Below are 19,678 nucleotides of genomic sequence, written 5' to 3'. Positions count from 1 at the left end.
ATATATGTTTGAAAATTACAAGTTTAAATGCATATTTTTACTTTGTGATTTCCAATAACCCGTGTTTGCTCGACAAGTTTATGTTAGCATAGGTGATAACTTCACAAATTAATTGACAACCCCCTTCCTGCCCCCATTGGCACAGTTATGGGCCTAAGCTAGTCTTTTCCTGCTTAATTAATGTGTTAAATCAGTTAATCGCCTATCCCTCTTTCCTCCCGGTTGCCTTCCAATGCCACATATAAAAGAGAACATTAGGTTTTGAATCCCGATCATATGAGCCCCGCCTAAACATCTTTAACAAATCCTAAATAAATACTTATTTCTCCCTCCCTCCCTATAAAGAGTCCTCCCTGTAATATCACTAGTTATACTAAACGGCCTCCCACCTCCAATTGCACCGAAAGCGCATGATCCTAATGAATACCATAAGTGCTATGTCCACAACATATATTCCAAAGAATAAAATTTTTATTGATGAACAATAAATTGATAAACAATAAAGATTATTGATTAACAGATTATCAAGTTAAATTAACTATCAAATTATATTAGTTAATAGCTTTTATTAATCCTTTCATTTATCAAATTAAATTAATTGTTTAATTTGATTATATTTCAGTAATACAAGTAATTACCCTTTTACTTCTCTGCGCAAACAGCCGCAAGGTGGAGTAGTTACCTCATCGTTATTTTAAACGTAATACCCTAAGCCATTCCTGAGATGCGCTCTTTTGATAACCTAAATATACAAAATGTGTTTTGATGCAGTTCAACACTCCCCTCAACATTTCCTGAAAGCTTCACCTGATATTATATACTATAATGTTATTAAGATATTACTATAATAAATACTCCAGTTTCAGCTATGCAATTTTCTTCAGTAAAATTTATATTCTAAGAAAAAAAATTATAGAAAAAACCCATGATATTCCTTTGATCATTATCATTTCATGTGATTCTTTCATTTCAATATGTATGTAACTTAACATTATCCATTTTAGTTATGTTAACACTGAATGTTTTCTTTGAATGTGTTGTTTTATTTTACTGGAACTGTATGTACCTTTGCAACTTTAGATAAACTAAAAATAGTCCGCAGTAACCAGAACTAAAACAGTAAGAGAGCCAAACCTGGCGTCTAGGTTCATTATCATTTCATGTGATTCTTTCATTTCAATATGTATGTAACTTAACATTATCCATTTTAGTTATGTTAACACTGAATGTTTTCTTTGAATGTGTTGTTTTCATTTTACTGGAACTGTATGTACCGTTGCAACTTTAGATAAACTAAAAATAGTCCGCAGTAACCAGAATTAAAACAGTAAGAGAGCCAAACCTGGCATAACGTTGCAACTTTAGATAAACTAAAAATAGTCCGCAGTAACCAGAACTAAAACAGTAAGAGAGCCAAACCTGGCGTCTGGGTTCAGGCCTTGGCGACCATAGCAACTAGGTCTATAGAATAGTTTCGAATCCAATGCCTCTGGTGTGTAAGTTCCTACTGTCTTCCTTTTCTCACAATCATTATTGCTTGCATAATTTTCATTTTCGATTCATATGACCAAAGACAAAACTGACTAGTCAGTAAACCCGGTTAAAATCGTTATAGTCGATCTTTCTTCAAAAGTTTCTGTTGGAAGTAAAGAATGAAGTCAAAAGTTTCGGAGCGAAGTTATATGTATAATCAATTAAAATCGTTAAGAATAAACTATAAAAAAAAATTCTCATAGAAGTTAAGAGTAAATTTAAAACCAGAGAAGCGAAATTACCAGTACGATTGATCAAAATTATTAATAAAATCGATATTTCTTCTAGGATTTTCTGATGAAATTAAAGAGTTAAATTAAAACAACCGAAGGGAAGCTACCAGTAAAAATCTATTGTTATTCGTTAAAAATTACTATAGTAATTTATATAGTAATATCATTCCAAGGATTAAACATGCCCTCTTTTCCTGACAGCAAATACTATATGTAGTCGTATGTCGAATCGCACAACTTACAGGTCTTTCCTCAAGAGTGATGAGAAGGGGGTTGCCACAGAGACCTATTTTTGGACTTTTCAACTATGCTTAAACAAAATGATTATATCAAAATTTTGATCGAGTGTATTTTGGGAAATGAGGGTATGGGATGTGGGCTAGTTGCCCCCAGGAACTTTTGACTCTTAAAAGTGGCACTATAATTTTCAATTTCTATCCGAATTTGCTCCTTTTGAAGTTTCTGCAACAACGCCTTCCGTGGTAAGTGCCTTGTTGTATAAAACTACCACATAGAGACCACTGTGCTTTTTACTTAGACAGCACTATTTTATTAGTATTTTTATTATTTTTTTTATTATTTTTATTTTTATTAGTATTTTTAGTATTTTTTATTTTATTAGTATTTTATTAGTATTTTGCTGCCAATGATTTTATAATTCGTTTGATTTCGAATTTTTTATGATTGGAATAATGTTTCCTCTGAGGGAATCTATGAAGATCAATATCGAGTTTAATTCAGTTGATGCCACCAAGTTTTTTAATCGCCTAAGTCCCCTTTTCATACGCATCATCAGGGTATCTTAGTTTAGGGTATCAGGGTATATCGAGTTTAATTCTGTTGATGCCACCATGTGTTTTAATCGCCCAAATCCCCTTTTCATACGCATCATCAGGGTATCTTAGTTTAGGGTATCAGGGTATCTCAGGGTATATCGAGTTTAATTCTGTTGATGCCACCATGTGTTTTAATCGCCTAAGTCCCCTTTTCATACGCATCATCAGGGTATCTTAGTTTAGGGTATCAGGGTATCTCAGGGTATATCGAGTTTAATTCTGTTGATGCCACCATGTGTTTTAATTGCCTAAGTCCCCTTTTCATACGTATCATCAGGGTATCTTAGTTTCCTTTAATTGTACCTAAATTAGAGCCTACGTTGAAGGTTTTCGGCCCTTTAATAGTAAAAATTAAGGAAATTGAGATGGTGTATTCTTTGTTTTATTTTGAAATTATGATTAATAAATATTAAGGTAATAATTAATAGCAATTTTGTTTAGTAGTAAAAATTAAGGAAATCGAGATGGTGTATTCTTTGTTTTTTTTTAAATTATGATTAAGTAAAAATTAAGGTAATAATTAATAGTAATTTTTCTAATAAAAAAATTAAGGAAATTGAGATGGTGTATTTTTTGTTTTATTTTGAAATTATGATTAAGTAAAAATCAAGGTATAAATTAATATATTTTTTTAATAGTAAAAGTTAAGGAAATTGAAATGGTGTATTCTTTGTTTTATTTTGAAACTATGATTAAGAATAATCATAAATCGTTGCAAAACTGAGCTAGGAACTGCTTGTAAAACTCAATTGCAATTTCATTTGAATTAAAAATCAAATGTTGTTGAAATAAATTTAATATATTTTTTTTAATTATAGATGTCATATTATTGAATTACAATCAATACTGATAACCTATTATTAATATGAAATTTTAGAGAACTTCGAATTTTACTCTCTCATAAATATAAATATGAACTTCAAAACATTCAAGAACTACGGAGAAGGTCTAGTGTCTACAAATTTAAGGTTTAACAATCAGTTATATCTGTTTTCTGTTTGATTTGATTTTTATTTTTTTACCACAAGTTTTGTACTTTGCATAGATTTCTGGTCTCCAAACACTCTAACACTCTAATTGCGTGACCGCAGAAGTTTTGTCCTTTTTAATGGTAGTTACTTCTCTTTATTAGCCTGTATTTGTTTTTAAGATGTGTTTTTCTCTAAGAGCAGTATTTCATTTTTTAGATTCTCATGGATGAATCGAACTTCAATTCCTTTAAAATATCCACTTTTGACTTTTCACGATATATGCGACTTGATTCGAATGCAATAAAGGCTTTAAACGTATTGCCAACACCTGGTCAACCTACTCTTCACAGTCTAGTTGGGCTACTTGATAAATGCAAAACACCTCAAGGTAATATGTGTGTAATTTTATTTTTTAAACGGGTTCATCTAAGTCAGTTCATCGGTAACTGCGTAAAACCTTGCTGAACCTCAAGTTACCGCAGCAGCTTGCTAATTTTTATGTCTGAGAAGTTTGAAATCTATCTAAAAACGGGCATGCGGATTGTTAGTTCTGAATCTCAGGGGAATCAATGAGAAAACGTTCGATAAAAAAGAATAAAGGTGGTCTAGAGCAACTGGTGGCGCATAGGACGTCGACTCGTTGTTTCAATTGCTGTATGAAAGCGTAGATGGCATGATAATGCCTCCATGCATGAAAGGTGCCAGTGGGACCATTACTTCTGAAACTGTTACGATAAGAAAATTAAATAATGACGAAGACCACACTGCTTTTCCATAATACAAATACAGAAGAGAGAATAATGAGGACTTTTTTCCCAAGACAGTGAACGAACAAAACCTATTGGAATATTTTGGCCCTATATCTAAGCCGTCTTCAGCAAAGAAAATAATAAACAATAACGCGCTTACAATAAAAGTTCTCGGTTAAAAATCCATTTTTTAAAATAGCCTAGGCATCATTACTTCTTGTCTTGGCTGAACTTTTCGTTAAGAAGTAATGATGCCTAGGCTATTTTAAAAAATTGATTATTTTTCATTATTCTCTCTTCTGTATTTGTAAGAAAATTAAAGTCAATAGTATTTAAGGATAATTAGGGGACAAGTGTCTGTTAATGTAATCTCCCCCCCTCCCAAGAACCAGAAATGTGATGTCACAAGAATCTTAAAGATTTTCTTTTTTGTTTGGTCTTCAGATTTAAAATATTTGTTTTTGTGAGTAATTATCGACGATCGTTCACTTTGATATTCAGGAAGATGCTGTTATGCAATCTATTCTATTTATATGACGTCACTGGAATTATAAAAGCTTCTTATCCGACTTTAAATGTTCTTGAACCTCAAAATGGGATTAAAATAGGTACTGGGATTAAAAAGCTTCTGACCCCACTTTAAATTTTCTTGAACCTCAAAATGGAATTAAAATGGGTCTTGGAATTAAAAAGCTTCTGACCTGACTTTAAATGCTTTTAAGTCTGGAAATTAGCAAGCTGCTAACTTAAGTGTTGATTCAAATTAACGCCGACTTAAGTGCCAAAGACCCGACTCAGTAAAATTTTTTAAACCTTTAAACTAAGTAACAACAAAATGAAAGAGAAATTCTATAAAACTTAAAAATATATTTTTTTTTTAGTTTTGAACTTTAAAAAAGTTTCTAAGTAGTCTTTAAATTTAAATTCCTTTCAACAGTTTTTTGCTGTGAAAAAAACAAAGGTAAAAGTAATTGCATAAAATTTGGTGCAGTTTCTCCATAATTTTCCTCGGGGATTTTTGATTGTGTTGATAACGTCGAGTTCAAATAGTTACTTATCGTTTTTTACCTTTAGTTTTGTTTCTACCTTTTTGAAGTTGAAAATTTTTTTTAATTATTCTTATTTCATTCAGTTTTCAGTTCCTTTCAACAGTTTTTTGCTGAGAAAGAACAAAGATAAAAGCAATTGCATAAAATTTGGTGCAGTTTCTCCATAATTTTCTTCGGTGATTTTTGATTGTGTTGATAACGTCGAGTTCAAATAGTTACTTATCGTTTTTTACCTTTAGTTTTGTTTCTACCTTTTTGAAGTTGAAAATTTTTTTTAATTATTCTTATTTCATTCAGTTTTCAGTTCCTTTCAACAGTTTTTTGCTGAGAAAGAACAAAGATAAAAGCAATTGCATAAAATTTGGCTCAGGTTCTCCATAATTTTCCTCGGGGATTTTTGATTGTGTTGATGACTTCGAGTTCAAATAGCAACTTATCGTTTTTTACCTTCACCTTTGTTTCTACCTTTTTGAAGTTGAAAAAAGTTTTAATTATTCTCATTACATTCAGTTCTCAGTTCCTTTCAACAGTTTTTTGCTGAGAAAGAACAAAGATAAAAGCAATTGCATAAAATTTGGTGCAGTTTCTCCATAATTTTCTTCGGTGATTTTTGATTGTGTTGATAACGTCGAGTTCAAATAGTTACTTATCGTTTTTTACCTTTAGTTTTGTTTCTACCTTTTTGAAGTTGAAAATTTTTTTTAATTATTCTTATTTCATTCAGTTTTCAGTTCCTTTCAACAGTTTTTTGCTGAGAAAGAACAAAGATAAAAGCAATTGCATAAAATTTGGTTCAGTTTCTCCATAATTTTCCTCGGGGATTTTTGATTGTGTTGATGACTTCGAGTTCAAATAGCAACTTATCGTTTTTTACCTTCACCTTTGTTTCTACCTTTTTGAAGTTGAAAAAAGTTTTAATTATTCTCATTACATTCAGTTCTCAGTTCCTTTCAACAGTTTTTTGCTGATAAAGAACAAAGATAAAAGCAATTGCATAAAATTTGGTTCAGTTTCTCCATAATTTTCTTCGGGGATTTTTGATTGTGTTGATGACTTCGAGTTCAAATAGTAACTTATCGTTTTTTACCTTTACTTTTGTTTCTACCTTTTTGAAGTTGAAAAAAGTTTTAATTATTCTTATTACATTCAGTTCTCAGTCCTTTCAACAGTTTTTGCTAAGAAAGAACAAAGATAAAAGCAATTGCATAAAATTTGGTTCAGATTCTCCATAATTTTCTTCGGGGATTTTTGATTGTGTTGATGACTTCGAGTTCAAGTAGTAACTTCTCGTTTTTTACCTTTACTTTTGTTTCTACCTTTTTGAAGTTGAAAAAAGCTATAATTATTCTTATTACATTCAGTTCTCAGTTCCTTTCAACAGTTTTTTGCTTAGAAAGAACATAGATTAGAATTTGGTTCAGTTTCTCCATAATTTTCTTTGGGGATTTTTGATTATGTTGATGACTTCGAGTTCAAATAGTTACTTATCGTTTTTTACCTTTACTTTTGTTTCTACCTTTTTGAAGTTGAAAATTTTTTTTAATTATTCTTATTTCATACAGTTTTCAGTTCCTTTCAACAGTTTTTTGCTGATAAAGAACAAAGATAAAAGCAATTGCATAAAATTTGGTTCAGTTTCTCCATAATTTTCTTCGGGGATTTTTGATTGTGTTGATGACTTCGAGTTCAAATAGTAACTTATCGTTTTTTACCTTTACCTTTGTTTCTACCTTTTTGAAGTTGAAAAAGAGTTTTTAAGTAGCCTTTTTAAATTCAGTTCTCAGTTCCTTTCAACAGTCTTCTGCTGAGAAAGAAAAAAAGATAAAAGCCATTGCATAAAATTTGTGCCAGTTTTTCTCCACTGTTCGGAAATTTTTCCTTGTGTTGATGACTTCAGGTTCAAACAGTAGTTTATCGTTTTTACCCTAAGAGAACTATAAAAAACCACTAGTACTATGAATGGGACTAGTTTTTTAACCATTTTGACGTGAAACATGTGGTTTGTTTTATCAATTTACATTTTAATGGTGTGGAGTAATAAAGGGACGATCATTACCACATCTATTGTAATGCATTTAAAGATTACATTTGCCTCTTAATGCTGTTCTTTTCCTCCATAAATGTCATATCCTATTTTAAAGTGACGAAAGAGGTATTATTCTATCCATTCTATCCATTCAACAATCCATAATAATGATATTGTTCAGGCTTTTTTTAGAGGAGAATCTAGACTAGCTCAAAAAAAGGAGAAAATCGTGCTTTTTCAACTTTTTTCCACTAAATATCCACGTATTTTTAATCTATAAAAGCCCTCTACGCCGAATTTCACAAATTGAATTCGGTAAATGAATAGAACTGAACTTCAGCTATGGAATAATAGCAAAACTTTCATCTTTTGTTGATGTTATTAAACTGTAAGACAGCTGAATAACGTACAAAACGAACAAAATACGGACAAAAACGCACAAAAGACTCACATGAAACATAAACCTTAACGTCTGGTAATGTTTTTGTTACTTTTTATTGTCAATTGCAACAGATTGCCATAGTTGTTTTTAGTTTTTGCGGAAAAGACACACCAAATGCCTAGAGCTTAATGCAAATGCCAAACGAGTATAGTATCTTTACAAGTGTGCTTTAATTAGTAATATTTAATTGCTTTAATTAGCACTTTAGTTAATTTTAATTTTAATTAGTATTTTTAATTAGTGTGCTTTAGTAATGTTTATTCTACTTTTCGTTCATCTCAACATATCGTCACAAAAGGTCAGTAACTAATGGTGGAGGGGTTTTCTGACAAACACCTACGTTGGTTACTTTTCCAGCCACAATGTGTTCAGTATTCTTCTAAGGCTCATGTTTTCAAAGGCTAGGATGTGTTTCTCCCGCTTGACATTTGGTTTCCAGAATTCACTTGTTTAGAGGAGAATGTGCATCGCATTGCTATTCATTAGGTGGAGCTTCAAGTGCATAGAGCATTCCCTACTGCGCCAGACTGGTTTCAACTTATTAAAGTGCCATGTAGCTTGTCCAATCATCCTCTTGATTTTGTTGGCTATTTCACCATCCTAATCAATCCAACTCCCGAGGTACTTGAATTCGTTGACAAGTTCAATTGCTTTATCTTTGCCACTTTTTCGGCCTTTTTGTCTATGGCGTTGAGTAGCAGCTGCATTAGCCTCTTCGAAAAGAACAACGTCTTCAGCGAATTTCAGGTCAGAGATCTGTCGGCTCCAGAACTTCATTTCAAAATTTAAACCCTGCATTAGAATGTAGTCCATAAAAAAAGCAAACAGGAATGAGGATAGGCCATGTCCTTGTTTTTTCAGAAAGGCGTATGCCCATTTTCTGTGGAAATACAACATTAAATATCTTCATATAGTGCGATTCTCATTTTGATTCGTATATCAGGTTATTCATAAAATTTAAAGTCTTCCATAAAATCTGTCGATTAGCAGAATTTAACACCTTTTCAAAATCATTGAAGCATGTATATTAAAAATGTCCCGTTCCCTGGACTCTACGATCATTAGTCTAAAAATGAAAATAATATAAGAGAAAGACCTACCAGGTCGAAAGTTGATGACCCTCCAGTTGCCACAGATTACCTCATCGCACTTCTTGAAGAGTTTGGCAAGTATGTCCCTGGTCTGACTCTTCGGGACTGTTTCGTTATTCTAGATGACCACTAGGAGAGCAGTCAACACAGCTAATCAGACTCGAAGGGAGATCTTCAGCATCTCGACCGTGATCCCATCGATTCCAGATGCATGTCTGATTTACAACTTATTCACAGCTATCATCACTTCGTTGGTGCCGGGGTGGGGGGCAGCACTTTTGTCAATTAGTAAGAAAGGTCGGATCGACTAAGGGACAGGAGTGACTAAATGATTTAGCGGTAACGAGCATAGAATGCGAAGGATTAGAAGCAATAAAAGGGGAAGAGTCGAATAATTATTTTGTAGAGACTAAAATAAGAAAAGTCAGACTTAAGTAAATAAAAATTTGTTGAAATTGACCTGAACATTTTTGGAGACAGGAGGAGAAAAATCAAGACTTTGCCACAGGCACGACAGAGGCCAGTACTGCCGCTGGAACCTAACCAGATCTTTTATTCTGTTGTGTTAAATTTGGGTGTTGGAAATTTAGGGTTGTTATCACAGTTACTCAGACAATATAAAAAAGAGAAATTGCTAAGCTCTTTATAGTTCAAATGAAAATCGATAGAATTTACAAAGCAGATTAATAATGGATGGATAAATGGCTACCACTGGGATATAGTTCCTGTTCCAGAATTATTTCGAATTCAATGTGTTTTAAGTATCTTAGAATTCAGTCTAAGATAGTTTTTTGGATGGGGGAGGGGGACAAGTGACCCTAGCCTTGGTTAGAAATGTCATTTGTGAGGAGCGTTGAGTTTTGTTGAATATTTCTCGTGGCTCGGTCTCATATATTTGGAATTTAATTTAATTTATTGGCCAGTCCTCCTCTGTTTTTTTCCTGGCCATAGAGCCAGGTTGAATAAATTCATTGATTATTGATTGTGTGATTGTCAACTCTTGCAATCTCCCCGAAGTGAAGCTGTTTCAGGTAATAGTTAATTTTTCATGCAAATTCCTAATTTGAACTTGTAAATTATTTTTTTAAGATTTTGGACTGTTAAGAAGAGTCTCTCGTGCACATCTTACTTAAAGGATAATCGGAGCAAATGCCACCATAGGGGAGTAGACAGGTATTCAAGCCCCCTGTCCCCCCAAAGACCAAAAACATACAAGAGGGCCAGTTCCACAAAAGTTTAAAAATCAGAATTTTTAGTGGAATTACTTTCTTTAAATATTAACCCCCCCCCCCTCAAAACTTAGAAATTCTTGTAAAATTCTAATTAACACAATTGTAGAATTTCATAGCCACATGCAGCAAAAGAATTATATATATATATATATATATATATATATATATATATATATATATATATATATATATATATATATATATATATATATATATATATATATATATATATATATATATATATATATATATATATATATATATATGTATATATATATATATATATATATATATATATATATATATATATATATATATATATATATATATATATATATATATATATATATATATATATATATATCCATATTTCTAGGATCCAGACTTTTAACACAGTGGGTGCGGCAGCCATTAACTGACCTCCTGCAACTAGAGGCACGTTTAGATTTAGTTCAAGCATTTATTGATTGTCAAAGGGTTTCTTCCATTCTGTCAGAAGATATGCTAAAGAGGATTCCTGATTTTCAGAAGTTAGCTGTGAAGATGCTGAAAAAGAAAGGAACATTACAGGATTGCTACAGGTAGCCAGTTTTTCTCTGTTTTAATTATAAACTATTGAATTATAGGCCTTTTTTTGTTATATTTGGCTTGTATTTGCTTTGGCTTGGTTTATTTTTGATTTTATTTTGTCAGTGTGTTTTTTTTAATTATAAACTATTAATACCTTTTTTGTTATATTTGGCTTGTATTTGCTTTGGCTTGGTTTATTTTTGATTTTATTTTGTCAGTGTGTTTTTTTTTAATTATAAACTATTAATGCCTTTTTTGTTATATTTGGCTTGTATTTGCTTTGGCTTGGTTTATTTTTGATTTTATTTTGTCAGTGTGTTTTTTTTAATTATAAATTATTAATGCCTTTTTTGTTATATTTGGCTTGTATTTGCTTTGGCTTGGTTTATTTTTGATTTTATTTTGTCAGTGTGTTTTTTTTTAATTATAAATTATTAATACCTTTTTTGTTATATTTGGCTTGTATTTGCTTTGGCTTGGTTTATTTTTTATTTTATTTTGTCAGTGTGTTTTTTTTAATTATAAACTATTAATGCCTTTTTTGTTATATTTGGCTTGTATTTGCTTTGGCTTGGTTTATTTTTGATTTTATTTTGTCAGTGTGTTTTTTTTAATTATAAACTATTAATGCCTTTTTTGTTATATTTGGCTTGTATTTGCTTTGGCTTGGTTTATTTTTGATTTTATTTTGTCAGTGTGTTTTTTTTAATTATAAACTATTAATACCTTTTTTGTTATATTTGGCTTGTATTTGCTTTGGCTTGGTTTATTTTTTATTTTATTTTGTCAGTGTTTTTTTTTTTTTTTTTTTTTTTTTTTTTTTTTTTTTTTTTTTTTTTTTTTCATGACCTCCTCTTAGTTTTTAACATTATAACATTGTCAGTGCTAGTTTTTATTTTCGTAGTGTAAGATTGTAATATTTTCAGTGCTAATTTCATAGACTAATTATAAACTTCTCCTTCTATTTCGCCTACAAAGACCAAAAACTTTTTCGTTTTTGGCTTTTTTGACTAGATCATAAATTTTCGCGCTCTTTTTAATCTATTTCTTCCTTAGGATTGGCTAATCTAGGAAGTTGTATGGCAGCAGGTTTGCATTCATTTTAATAGCAATAATATAGCATTAAAAATTGAAATAAGATATTGCCAATTGCTTAAACATTGCCTCCAAAAGTTTACTTTAGTGAAAAAACTTCCCTTATTCGAATCAGGACGTCCACTACCTCGGTCTTTTTCCAAGATCTTGAGATTTCTTTCCAGAGCTTTGAATCTTGGGTAAAAGAATATCTATTAAATATTATTCCTGAAAATATATTTAGTATACCCATTTTTTTTATTTAGTATCTTCGGGATTTTTTTCCAAACAATTCAATTTTGGATTTTTATTTAGTATATATTGTTAAATTTTTCAGCAACTGCACAATTTTTCAAATTACCTTGTATCTATTGAGGTAATGATTTTTACCTCTTGTCCTAGTCTCTGATGAGATTCGAAATTTGGTAAGGTGACCGGATTTTGCCCTGCCCAATAAAAAACTGAACGTCGTCGCATAGGTCAATTTGCCATGGATCAGAGTTGACAAACTTGTTTGTCCAGCCGATAAAGTTGTGTTTGAAATATATTTAAAGTGCCTGCTAAATATATGTCATTGGTACTCGTTTTAGTTAAGTGTTTGGAGGAGGCTTTTTCTTCGAGAAATTTTTATCGAGAGGACATCAATACTTAACTTTTCCAAGGAGACTATTTTTTCAAGATTAAAATAACATAGGAGGTATTTGGGAGGAGCAGCTAGTGAAGCTCTAAATATATTTAGGAGGATAAGGAGGGTGCCTTGTTAGTTCAGCCTCAGATATCTTAGTGTTATGATTGACTATTAGAAGTGGTAACTTTAAGACCAGGCACACACTAGTTTTTCTAGGAGTTTGGTGATTGTTACAAGGAGTAGTAAATATTTAGAATGTGCACAAACATAGCAAACTATGGCTAGAATCTCAGAAACAAGAACTTAAAGGAGAATAAACAAAAAGTAGAACAATAAGGAAAATTTTTATATAATACAGCGGAATGCAAATTTAAATGTATATTTTGACCCTATATCCAAGGGCCGTCTTTAGCAAACTTAGCGAAACAAAGGAAAAAAGGATATAAAAGAACTCACATTAGAATACCATCTTTAAAACTAAAGGATTTTCAACTAAAAATTTATATTTTAGTTAAAACTAAAAATATATGTCCTGGTTGAACTTGCCTAAAGTAATGATGCTAGAAGTGTTTTGAAAATCTTTTAGTTTTAAAGATTGTATTTAAAGGAGAATAAACGACAATTAGGACAATAAGAAATTTTTTTTGTATAATACTGCAGATTGCAAATTTAAATGAATATTTCAACCCTCTATCCAAGGGCCGTCCTTAGCAAACTTAGCAAAACAAAAGAAAAAAGGATATAAAATAACTCACATTAAAATACCGTCTTTAAAACCAAACGATTTTCAATTAAAACTCAGTTTAAATTAATAATTTTAACCTATATTTAACTTAAAAAATTAATTTAATTAATTAATTAATAAATTATAATAGAAAATTATAACTTAAATACAACTTATAAGTTTAAGCTTATATTTCGACCCTATATCCAAGGGCCGTCCTTAGCAAACTTAGCAAAAAACAGGAAAGAAGGATATAAAAGAAACATTAAAATACTATCTTTAAAACTAAATGATTTTGAACCAAACTTATATTTCAGTTAAAACTTAAAATAGATGTCCCGGATGAACTTGCCTGAAGTAATGATGCTAGAACTGTTTAGAAAATCTTTTAGTTTTAAACAAATTCAATGTGAGTTGTTGTATATTCTTTTTTCATTTGTTTTGCTTAGGACGGTCCTTCGATTTAGGGTCGAAATATTCATTTAAAGTTGCATTCCACTTATATTATATCTCGTACTTATATAATATACTTACTTAATATACTTAATATAATATACTTAATATAATATAATATAGTTACTATAATATAATGTACTTATATACTATAATATACTTACTTAATATAATATACTTATATAAAAAATTTCCCCTATTGTTCTACTTGTTTATGATGGAAAGGCAGTGTGGTCTTCGTTGCTATTTAATTTAAAGGATGGGAGGGATGTTGACGCTAAGGGGTAATGTAAGCAGGTCATCGGATACTGTGTGCTGGTATTATCTAAAATAGCAGAAAGGTTTATAGTCTCTACACTGCAATTTAACCCTTTCAAACAACAAACAATGTATGATGTTATAAAAGATGAAAGTATCTTAAAACGGGTATAAAGGTCTGAATATAATGAGGTGAAAAAGGAGGCGGCCAGCTATGCCAGACTCAACATAAATACAATCGACATATCAGATAAGATACACGCAAATGTACATCAAAAGTCCCTTCCTTATGATATAGTTCAGGAGACTGACTGGCCGACTTTTCGTGGGTTGCTTAGGGACCATTGTTTTGCTATTTATGATTTATGATTTTTTTTTATATATATAGATAAAGCAGGGAAATAATGTATAAAAGTGTTGTTATATTAAGTTAATGTATTACAGTGTCTCAAGTGGTGCCTTTTTTTTCCTGTTTTTTTTTTTTTTTGTTTTTTAGGGGAATCCACTAATAAGTAATTTGCTTTGTAACTTCGAGAATGGCCGCACAAGCCGTATGGCTTTTTGGAAAATTTTCTTTTTTTGTATTTTTAAATAAAGTCTCTCTCTCTCAGAAAAAAGAAGAAAAAAAAAACAGCCCATTGAACGAACAAAAATCACTTATGCCGTCGTAAAATCGACTACTGCTTTACTGAAAGCAAAAAGGTGAATTGTCGTTAACACACTCGGTTTATTGCATGCATACCATGATCTCATTGAAAAGCAATAGAATAGTAAATATAGAATAATAGAATATATAGTAAAAAAGTATATAGTAAATATAGAATATAGAATAGTAAACAATAGAAAAGTAAACTTAAAAGAATAGCTAGTAACAAACCGAAAACTCACCTCTCTATTGTTTTCTTCTAAACTTTTAGCATGAATTTACCAGATAAATATGCTCCGTAGGCTCAGGGGCGATAATTAATAATAGATACTGCCCACTAAGGGGCTGTTATTTTCTAGTAGTGAGAGAATAACTTTTATTCCATTTTTTTTTGCTTTCAGTAAAGTGCTGGTCAATTTATGACGGCGTAAATGGAGGGGTGATGATTTTGTTCATCTTCGTTCATCATCCCATTATTCCATAAGGTGTTTACATGCTTAAGTATTATATAATGTTAGGCTATCCAGTTTAGTTAGAAGTCTCAGAATTCGAAGACTACTGGGTTCACTTTAGGCTTACAGTCAGGTTAATTACGTTTGTATTCGAACTTAAGTAAGTTCTAAATTTTCAGCAGAAATCTTCTAATGACTTGGGGGACTTCGGAGGAAGCAAGTTCTAAATTTTCAGCAGAAATTTTCTAATAACCTGGGGGACTTCGGAGGAAGCAAGTTCTAAATTTTCAGCAGAAATCTTTAATAACCTGGGGGACTTTGGAGGAAGCAAGTTCTAAATTTTCAGCAGAAATCTTATAATAACCTGGGGGACTTAGGAGGAAGCAAGTTCAGAATTTTCAGCAGAAATCTTCTAAAAACTTTGGAGACTTTTGGGGGACACAAAAAAAACTCAAAAAACGCATAACAAATTTGTTTATATCCATTTTTGTTACATTTTTACTATTCAGACAAACATTGTTTTTTTTTGTTTTTTTTTTGGGGGGGGGGGGTCAAACCCCATCTCGTAGATTCGGCCTTGGCATGCTCTAATCCATCCTCCACTATTTAGATCATTTCATTTTGTTCCATTAATATGATTAACTTTTGTAACTAGCCTATATGATCATAGACAAATATAGCCTCTAAAACGTGAAGTCAAAACTTATTTAAAGAAATTATTTTCCATTTACGACTAAAAACGTGAAAAAGTACGTCTAAATTACGTCTGAATAACGTCTAAAACGTGAAGTCAAAACTTCTTTTAAGAAACTAATATCCTTTTCATTATTTCCTATAAACTGCGAAGTTCCGTTATACACATATTTCAATTGCAGATTCCGCTAAACATTTACAGCAAATACCAGTTAATGCGCTTGTGTTCTTTTACTAAGCTGAAGGATAGTCTTTCTATTTTTTCAAATTTGTTAGTTCTTTAAGAATAGACCTACCAGTTATTGCCATAAATATCCTTAAGTTTTCTCCCATTTTAAAGAGCAGGACTACGGCAGTAGAGCCTGTTCATCTTTTTAATTCTAGAAACTTCATTCCTTTAGAAAAAATATATCTGACCTTACTTAAAACCAAAAGTATTGTATTGAAAGGGCTTGCTAGTTTTAAATTTTGCCTTATTAGTCATAATTATAATTTTAGTAGCGGAATAATCCCAGCCCAGGATTATTCTATGGTAAGTAGTTATAGCCAGGGCTGCCAAATTTATTTTAAGGAGTGGGTCATATTTTTTCCGAAAATGTGCTTTTTGTGTCATCTCAGATTCCATAATGTGTCACAAAATGTGTCATATTTTTTTTTGCTACAAGTGGTATCATATTTAATTGTCAAATCTTTATTTAGAGTTTTGAATATATAATCTTTTCCAAATCAGTTCAAAAAGGAGTAAACTTAACCTTATCCTATTATCTTTGGATCATGACCTTTTTGTGACGTCGTGAAAGAAATAGAAACATTCGACTAAATTAATGTTATACACTGAATTTGTGTCTGGGCGGCCAACGAGGCAAGTTTACATTTATAAAAGTTTTAGGAACAATCAATTCCGATAGCAAATTGAAAATAGACTTTTCGTATGACGTCGTAATCGTAATCGGCTCTATACGTAATCGGCTTTATTGGCTAAGCTTTTTATTTACTCAATATGTAAGACATTCAACCAGCTTCAATCTAGTATTTTTGTCATATTTTTTTGGTGCCTTTTTATGCCAGATGGATTATTCTGAAGGAAAGACATCTGTGGAAATTTGTAATCTTGTCCGAGGTTGGATACCCCTCCTGTACTCCTAAAAATGGGAGTTTCTGCTTATGCACACAGCTATGGTAAACTGCACACTGTTTAATTTTTACTATTAAGTACGTACCAGTTGGCTACATCAAATACTCAATCAAGAAGCCAATTAAGTTCATATATTCAGCGTTCATTTCGATTTGAAATTTCCGCCTGTGGCTGTTTTTTTCGCGTGGTTTAAATTTTAAATACAGTGATGGCATATGTCCTGTATTCTGCACTGTTTGTGTACTACTGCCACCGTTGTAGCTTTTCTGGAGGTAGAAAATTGAAATTTTACTTTTCTTCTATTACCATTTAAAAATCAAGACTAGGATGGCAAAAATTTGTCATTCATTTTTTTGAAAAATGTGTCATTTTTGTCGATTGTGTCATTTTTTATTGAAAAATGTGTCATTTTCGGCGCTTGTGTCATCATTTGGCAGCCATGGTTATAGCTATATTACATCTAAGCTATTTCGGTCAGGTACAGCTAGTTATAGCTAAGGGATTTTCTTGGATGAATTGGTTCCTTAACTCATCTAAGGTGAATCGTTTTCTAGGATTTACTTGGCTCTGGAGAAGCTGCCATCTATAATATCATTATTTGAAGAAGACAGCGAATTGTTGAAAAGAAGTCTTGGAACTCGATTATCAGATGGTGTAACTGAAACTGAGAAGCTCAAGGAACTAGTGGAAAGCACAGTTGACTTGAATAGAGCATCCGAGGGTGACTTTATTATCAGACCTGACTTTGATGAAGAATTGGAAGGTAATATATTGCTATAAAGCCTATAATTGCTGTAAAGCCTGCAAATTTTTTTACTGATGAAATTTTGGGAAAAGGTTTACTTTGGAGCAGGGGGGAGGGGGATCTTAAAAAGTTCTGAAAATAGGAATATACCTAAAATACGAGAAATTGTAGGAATATCACAGGAACCTTTTGATTAGAGTAAGGGGTTGGTGCAGGCCTGGATTTTTCATTTAAGCACCTGCTGATATCGCAATTCCATTTTTCAGTTATAATTCTCAAGATTATCATAGTCAATATCCTTTCAAGTGTAGTTGCTAAGCTATAAAATACTGAATATTTATTTTTAAAAATTAAATTAATCATTAGTAAAATTAAATAATAAATATCTTTTCGCTTACAGCTTCGAATCTGTATAGTATTAAACATAATTAGTAAGTTAGGATAATTAAATTAATTATTAATTAATTTAAAAATCAAAAACATTATCATTTTGTGAACAGTTTCAAAACTGTAAGATAGATTGCCAAAGATCATCCTTGTAAGCCCACCAATTAGGATCAAACGAAAAGCGGTCGTCATCGAATGAAGTGGGAAATTCCGAGGAGGGTTTAAAGAGGGAGGCTTTGAACAGATCGGTATGGAGAAAGAGCGATGGTGCCGTGTTGAGCTCATGCAGCTTTGTGCTGTGGGTGATTTGTTAACAGCTGTAGAAGCAGTAGGGCATACTAAGTTCCAATAATTAAATTAGTTATCAATTAAGTTAAAATTAAACTAATCAAATATTAACGACATCAGTCTATAAAATTCGTCTTTTTTTGGCCAAACGAAAAGCGAGTCGTCCTCGAATGGGGGGAGGGTTTGTAAGAAGAGGTTTAAGGGAAATTGGAACTTCTTGGGTGGGTACATTGGGTGGCTTTGAGTAGACTGGGAGGAGGAATGTGCGCAGCTGTGTTGGCTTCAGGTGGCTTGTCGCTGCGGTTATTCGTTAGTAGTAGTAGTAATCTATAAAGATAACCCAATATTAGTTTTCATATAGCTTATTTATTGTCATGAGAGCCGATTTCAGCACTTATACAGAGGAGTGGGCGTGGGAGACTCGACAAGAGAGGTTCATAATTGAGAAAGCTGAATTTTTCAGCTGAGAAGCCGAATTAATGAAAAGAATAGTTGACCTGAACAGGACAAAGTTAATTCGAAAGTTGCGTATATTTTTTTACTAATAAAAACGTTCGTTAAAAATTAAAAGATCTAGTTGCCTTTTTAAGTAACCGAAAAATTGGAGGGCAACTAGGCCTCCTTCCCCACCCCTTATTTCTCAAAATCGTCTGATCAAAACTAAGGGAAAGCCATTTAGCCAAAAAAAATAATTAATATGCAAATTTCGTTTTAATAATTTATGTACGGGGAGCCAAAATTAGACCTGCATTAATTCAAAAACTTTCAGAAATTAAATAAAAAAAAAACAAGTTTTTTGAAATGAAAGTAAGGAGCGACATTAAAACTTAAAACGAACAGAAATTACTCCGTATATGAAAGGGGCGTTTCCTCCTCGACACCCCGCTCCTTGCGCTAAAGTTTGATTCTTTCTCGCAACTCTACTTTTTAAAACAATAAAAAACTTTAGCGTAAGGTGCGGGGTGTCGACGAGGAAAAGCCCCTTTTATATACGGAGTAATTTCTGTTCGTTTTAAGTTTTAATGTCGCTCCTTACTTTCATTTAAAAAAACTTGTTTCTTTTTATTTAATACTAGAAAAGACAGTCAACCACATAGAGGTGAACTCGAGCAATTATAACAATGCATGTCAGCATTGAAGTAACCTTCTAGGAGCAAAGGTGTGAAGAGACCTCTGGTATCTTTCCAAAGGAACGGTAACCACATTTCATGTTCCATGTTAATTCTGTTCGTTTGGAGTTTAACTTGATTACTCGTTTTAGTCTATCTTTGTTTTAGGTTTCATCTATTCATCCTATTCACTTATTTGTTTTAGGATTCATTTATTCATTTATGTCAAACTCCGTTTGTTATAAGTTTATCAAGGACATAACGAACAATCGCATTAACTCTCTTAATCAGTTTGCTGACTATACCAAGGTCTGTGTAGTGGTCCGTAAAGATGTTGACCATGTAGAATATCCC

General features: G+C 31.8%; 1 protein-coding gene across 1 annotated transcript in view; it reads left to right on the top strand.

Annotated features, from left to right (window-relative positions):
- LOC136034087 (DNA mismatch repair protein Msh2-like) overlaps positions 1–19,678 on the top strand; it is an 83,078-nt gene that overhangs the window by 23,950 nt on the left and 39,450 nt on the right. Inside the window, exons 6-8 of the mRNA XM_065715211.1 lie at positions 3,790–3,961; positions 10,539–10,743; positions 17,350–17,558. Of these exons, the coding sequence (XP_065571283.1) occupies positions 3,790–3,961; positions 10,539–10,743; positions 17,350–17,558 (586 nt within the window). The remainder of the gene's footprint in view (positions 1–3,789; positions 3,962–10,538; positions 10,744–17,349; positions 17,559–19,678) is intronic.

Source organism: Artemia franciscana, chromosome 12 (assembly GCF_032884065.1).
Source record: "Artemia franciscana chromosome 12, ASM3288406v1, whole genome shotgun sequence".
Taxonomy (NCBI): Eukaryota; Metazoa; Arthropoda; class Branchiopoda; order Anostraca; family Artemiidae; genus Artemia; species Artemia franciscana.
This window is presented reverse-complemented; position numbering and strand designations above follow the sequence as displayed.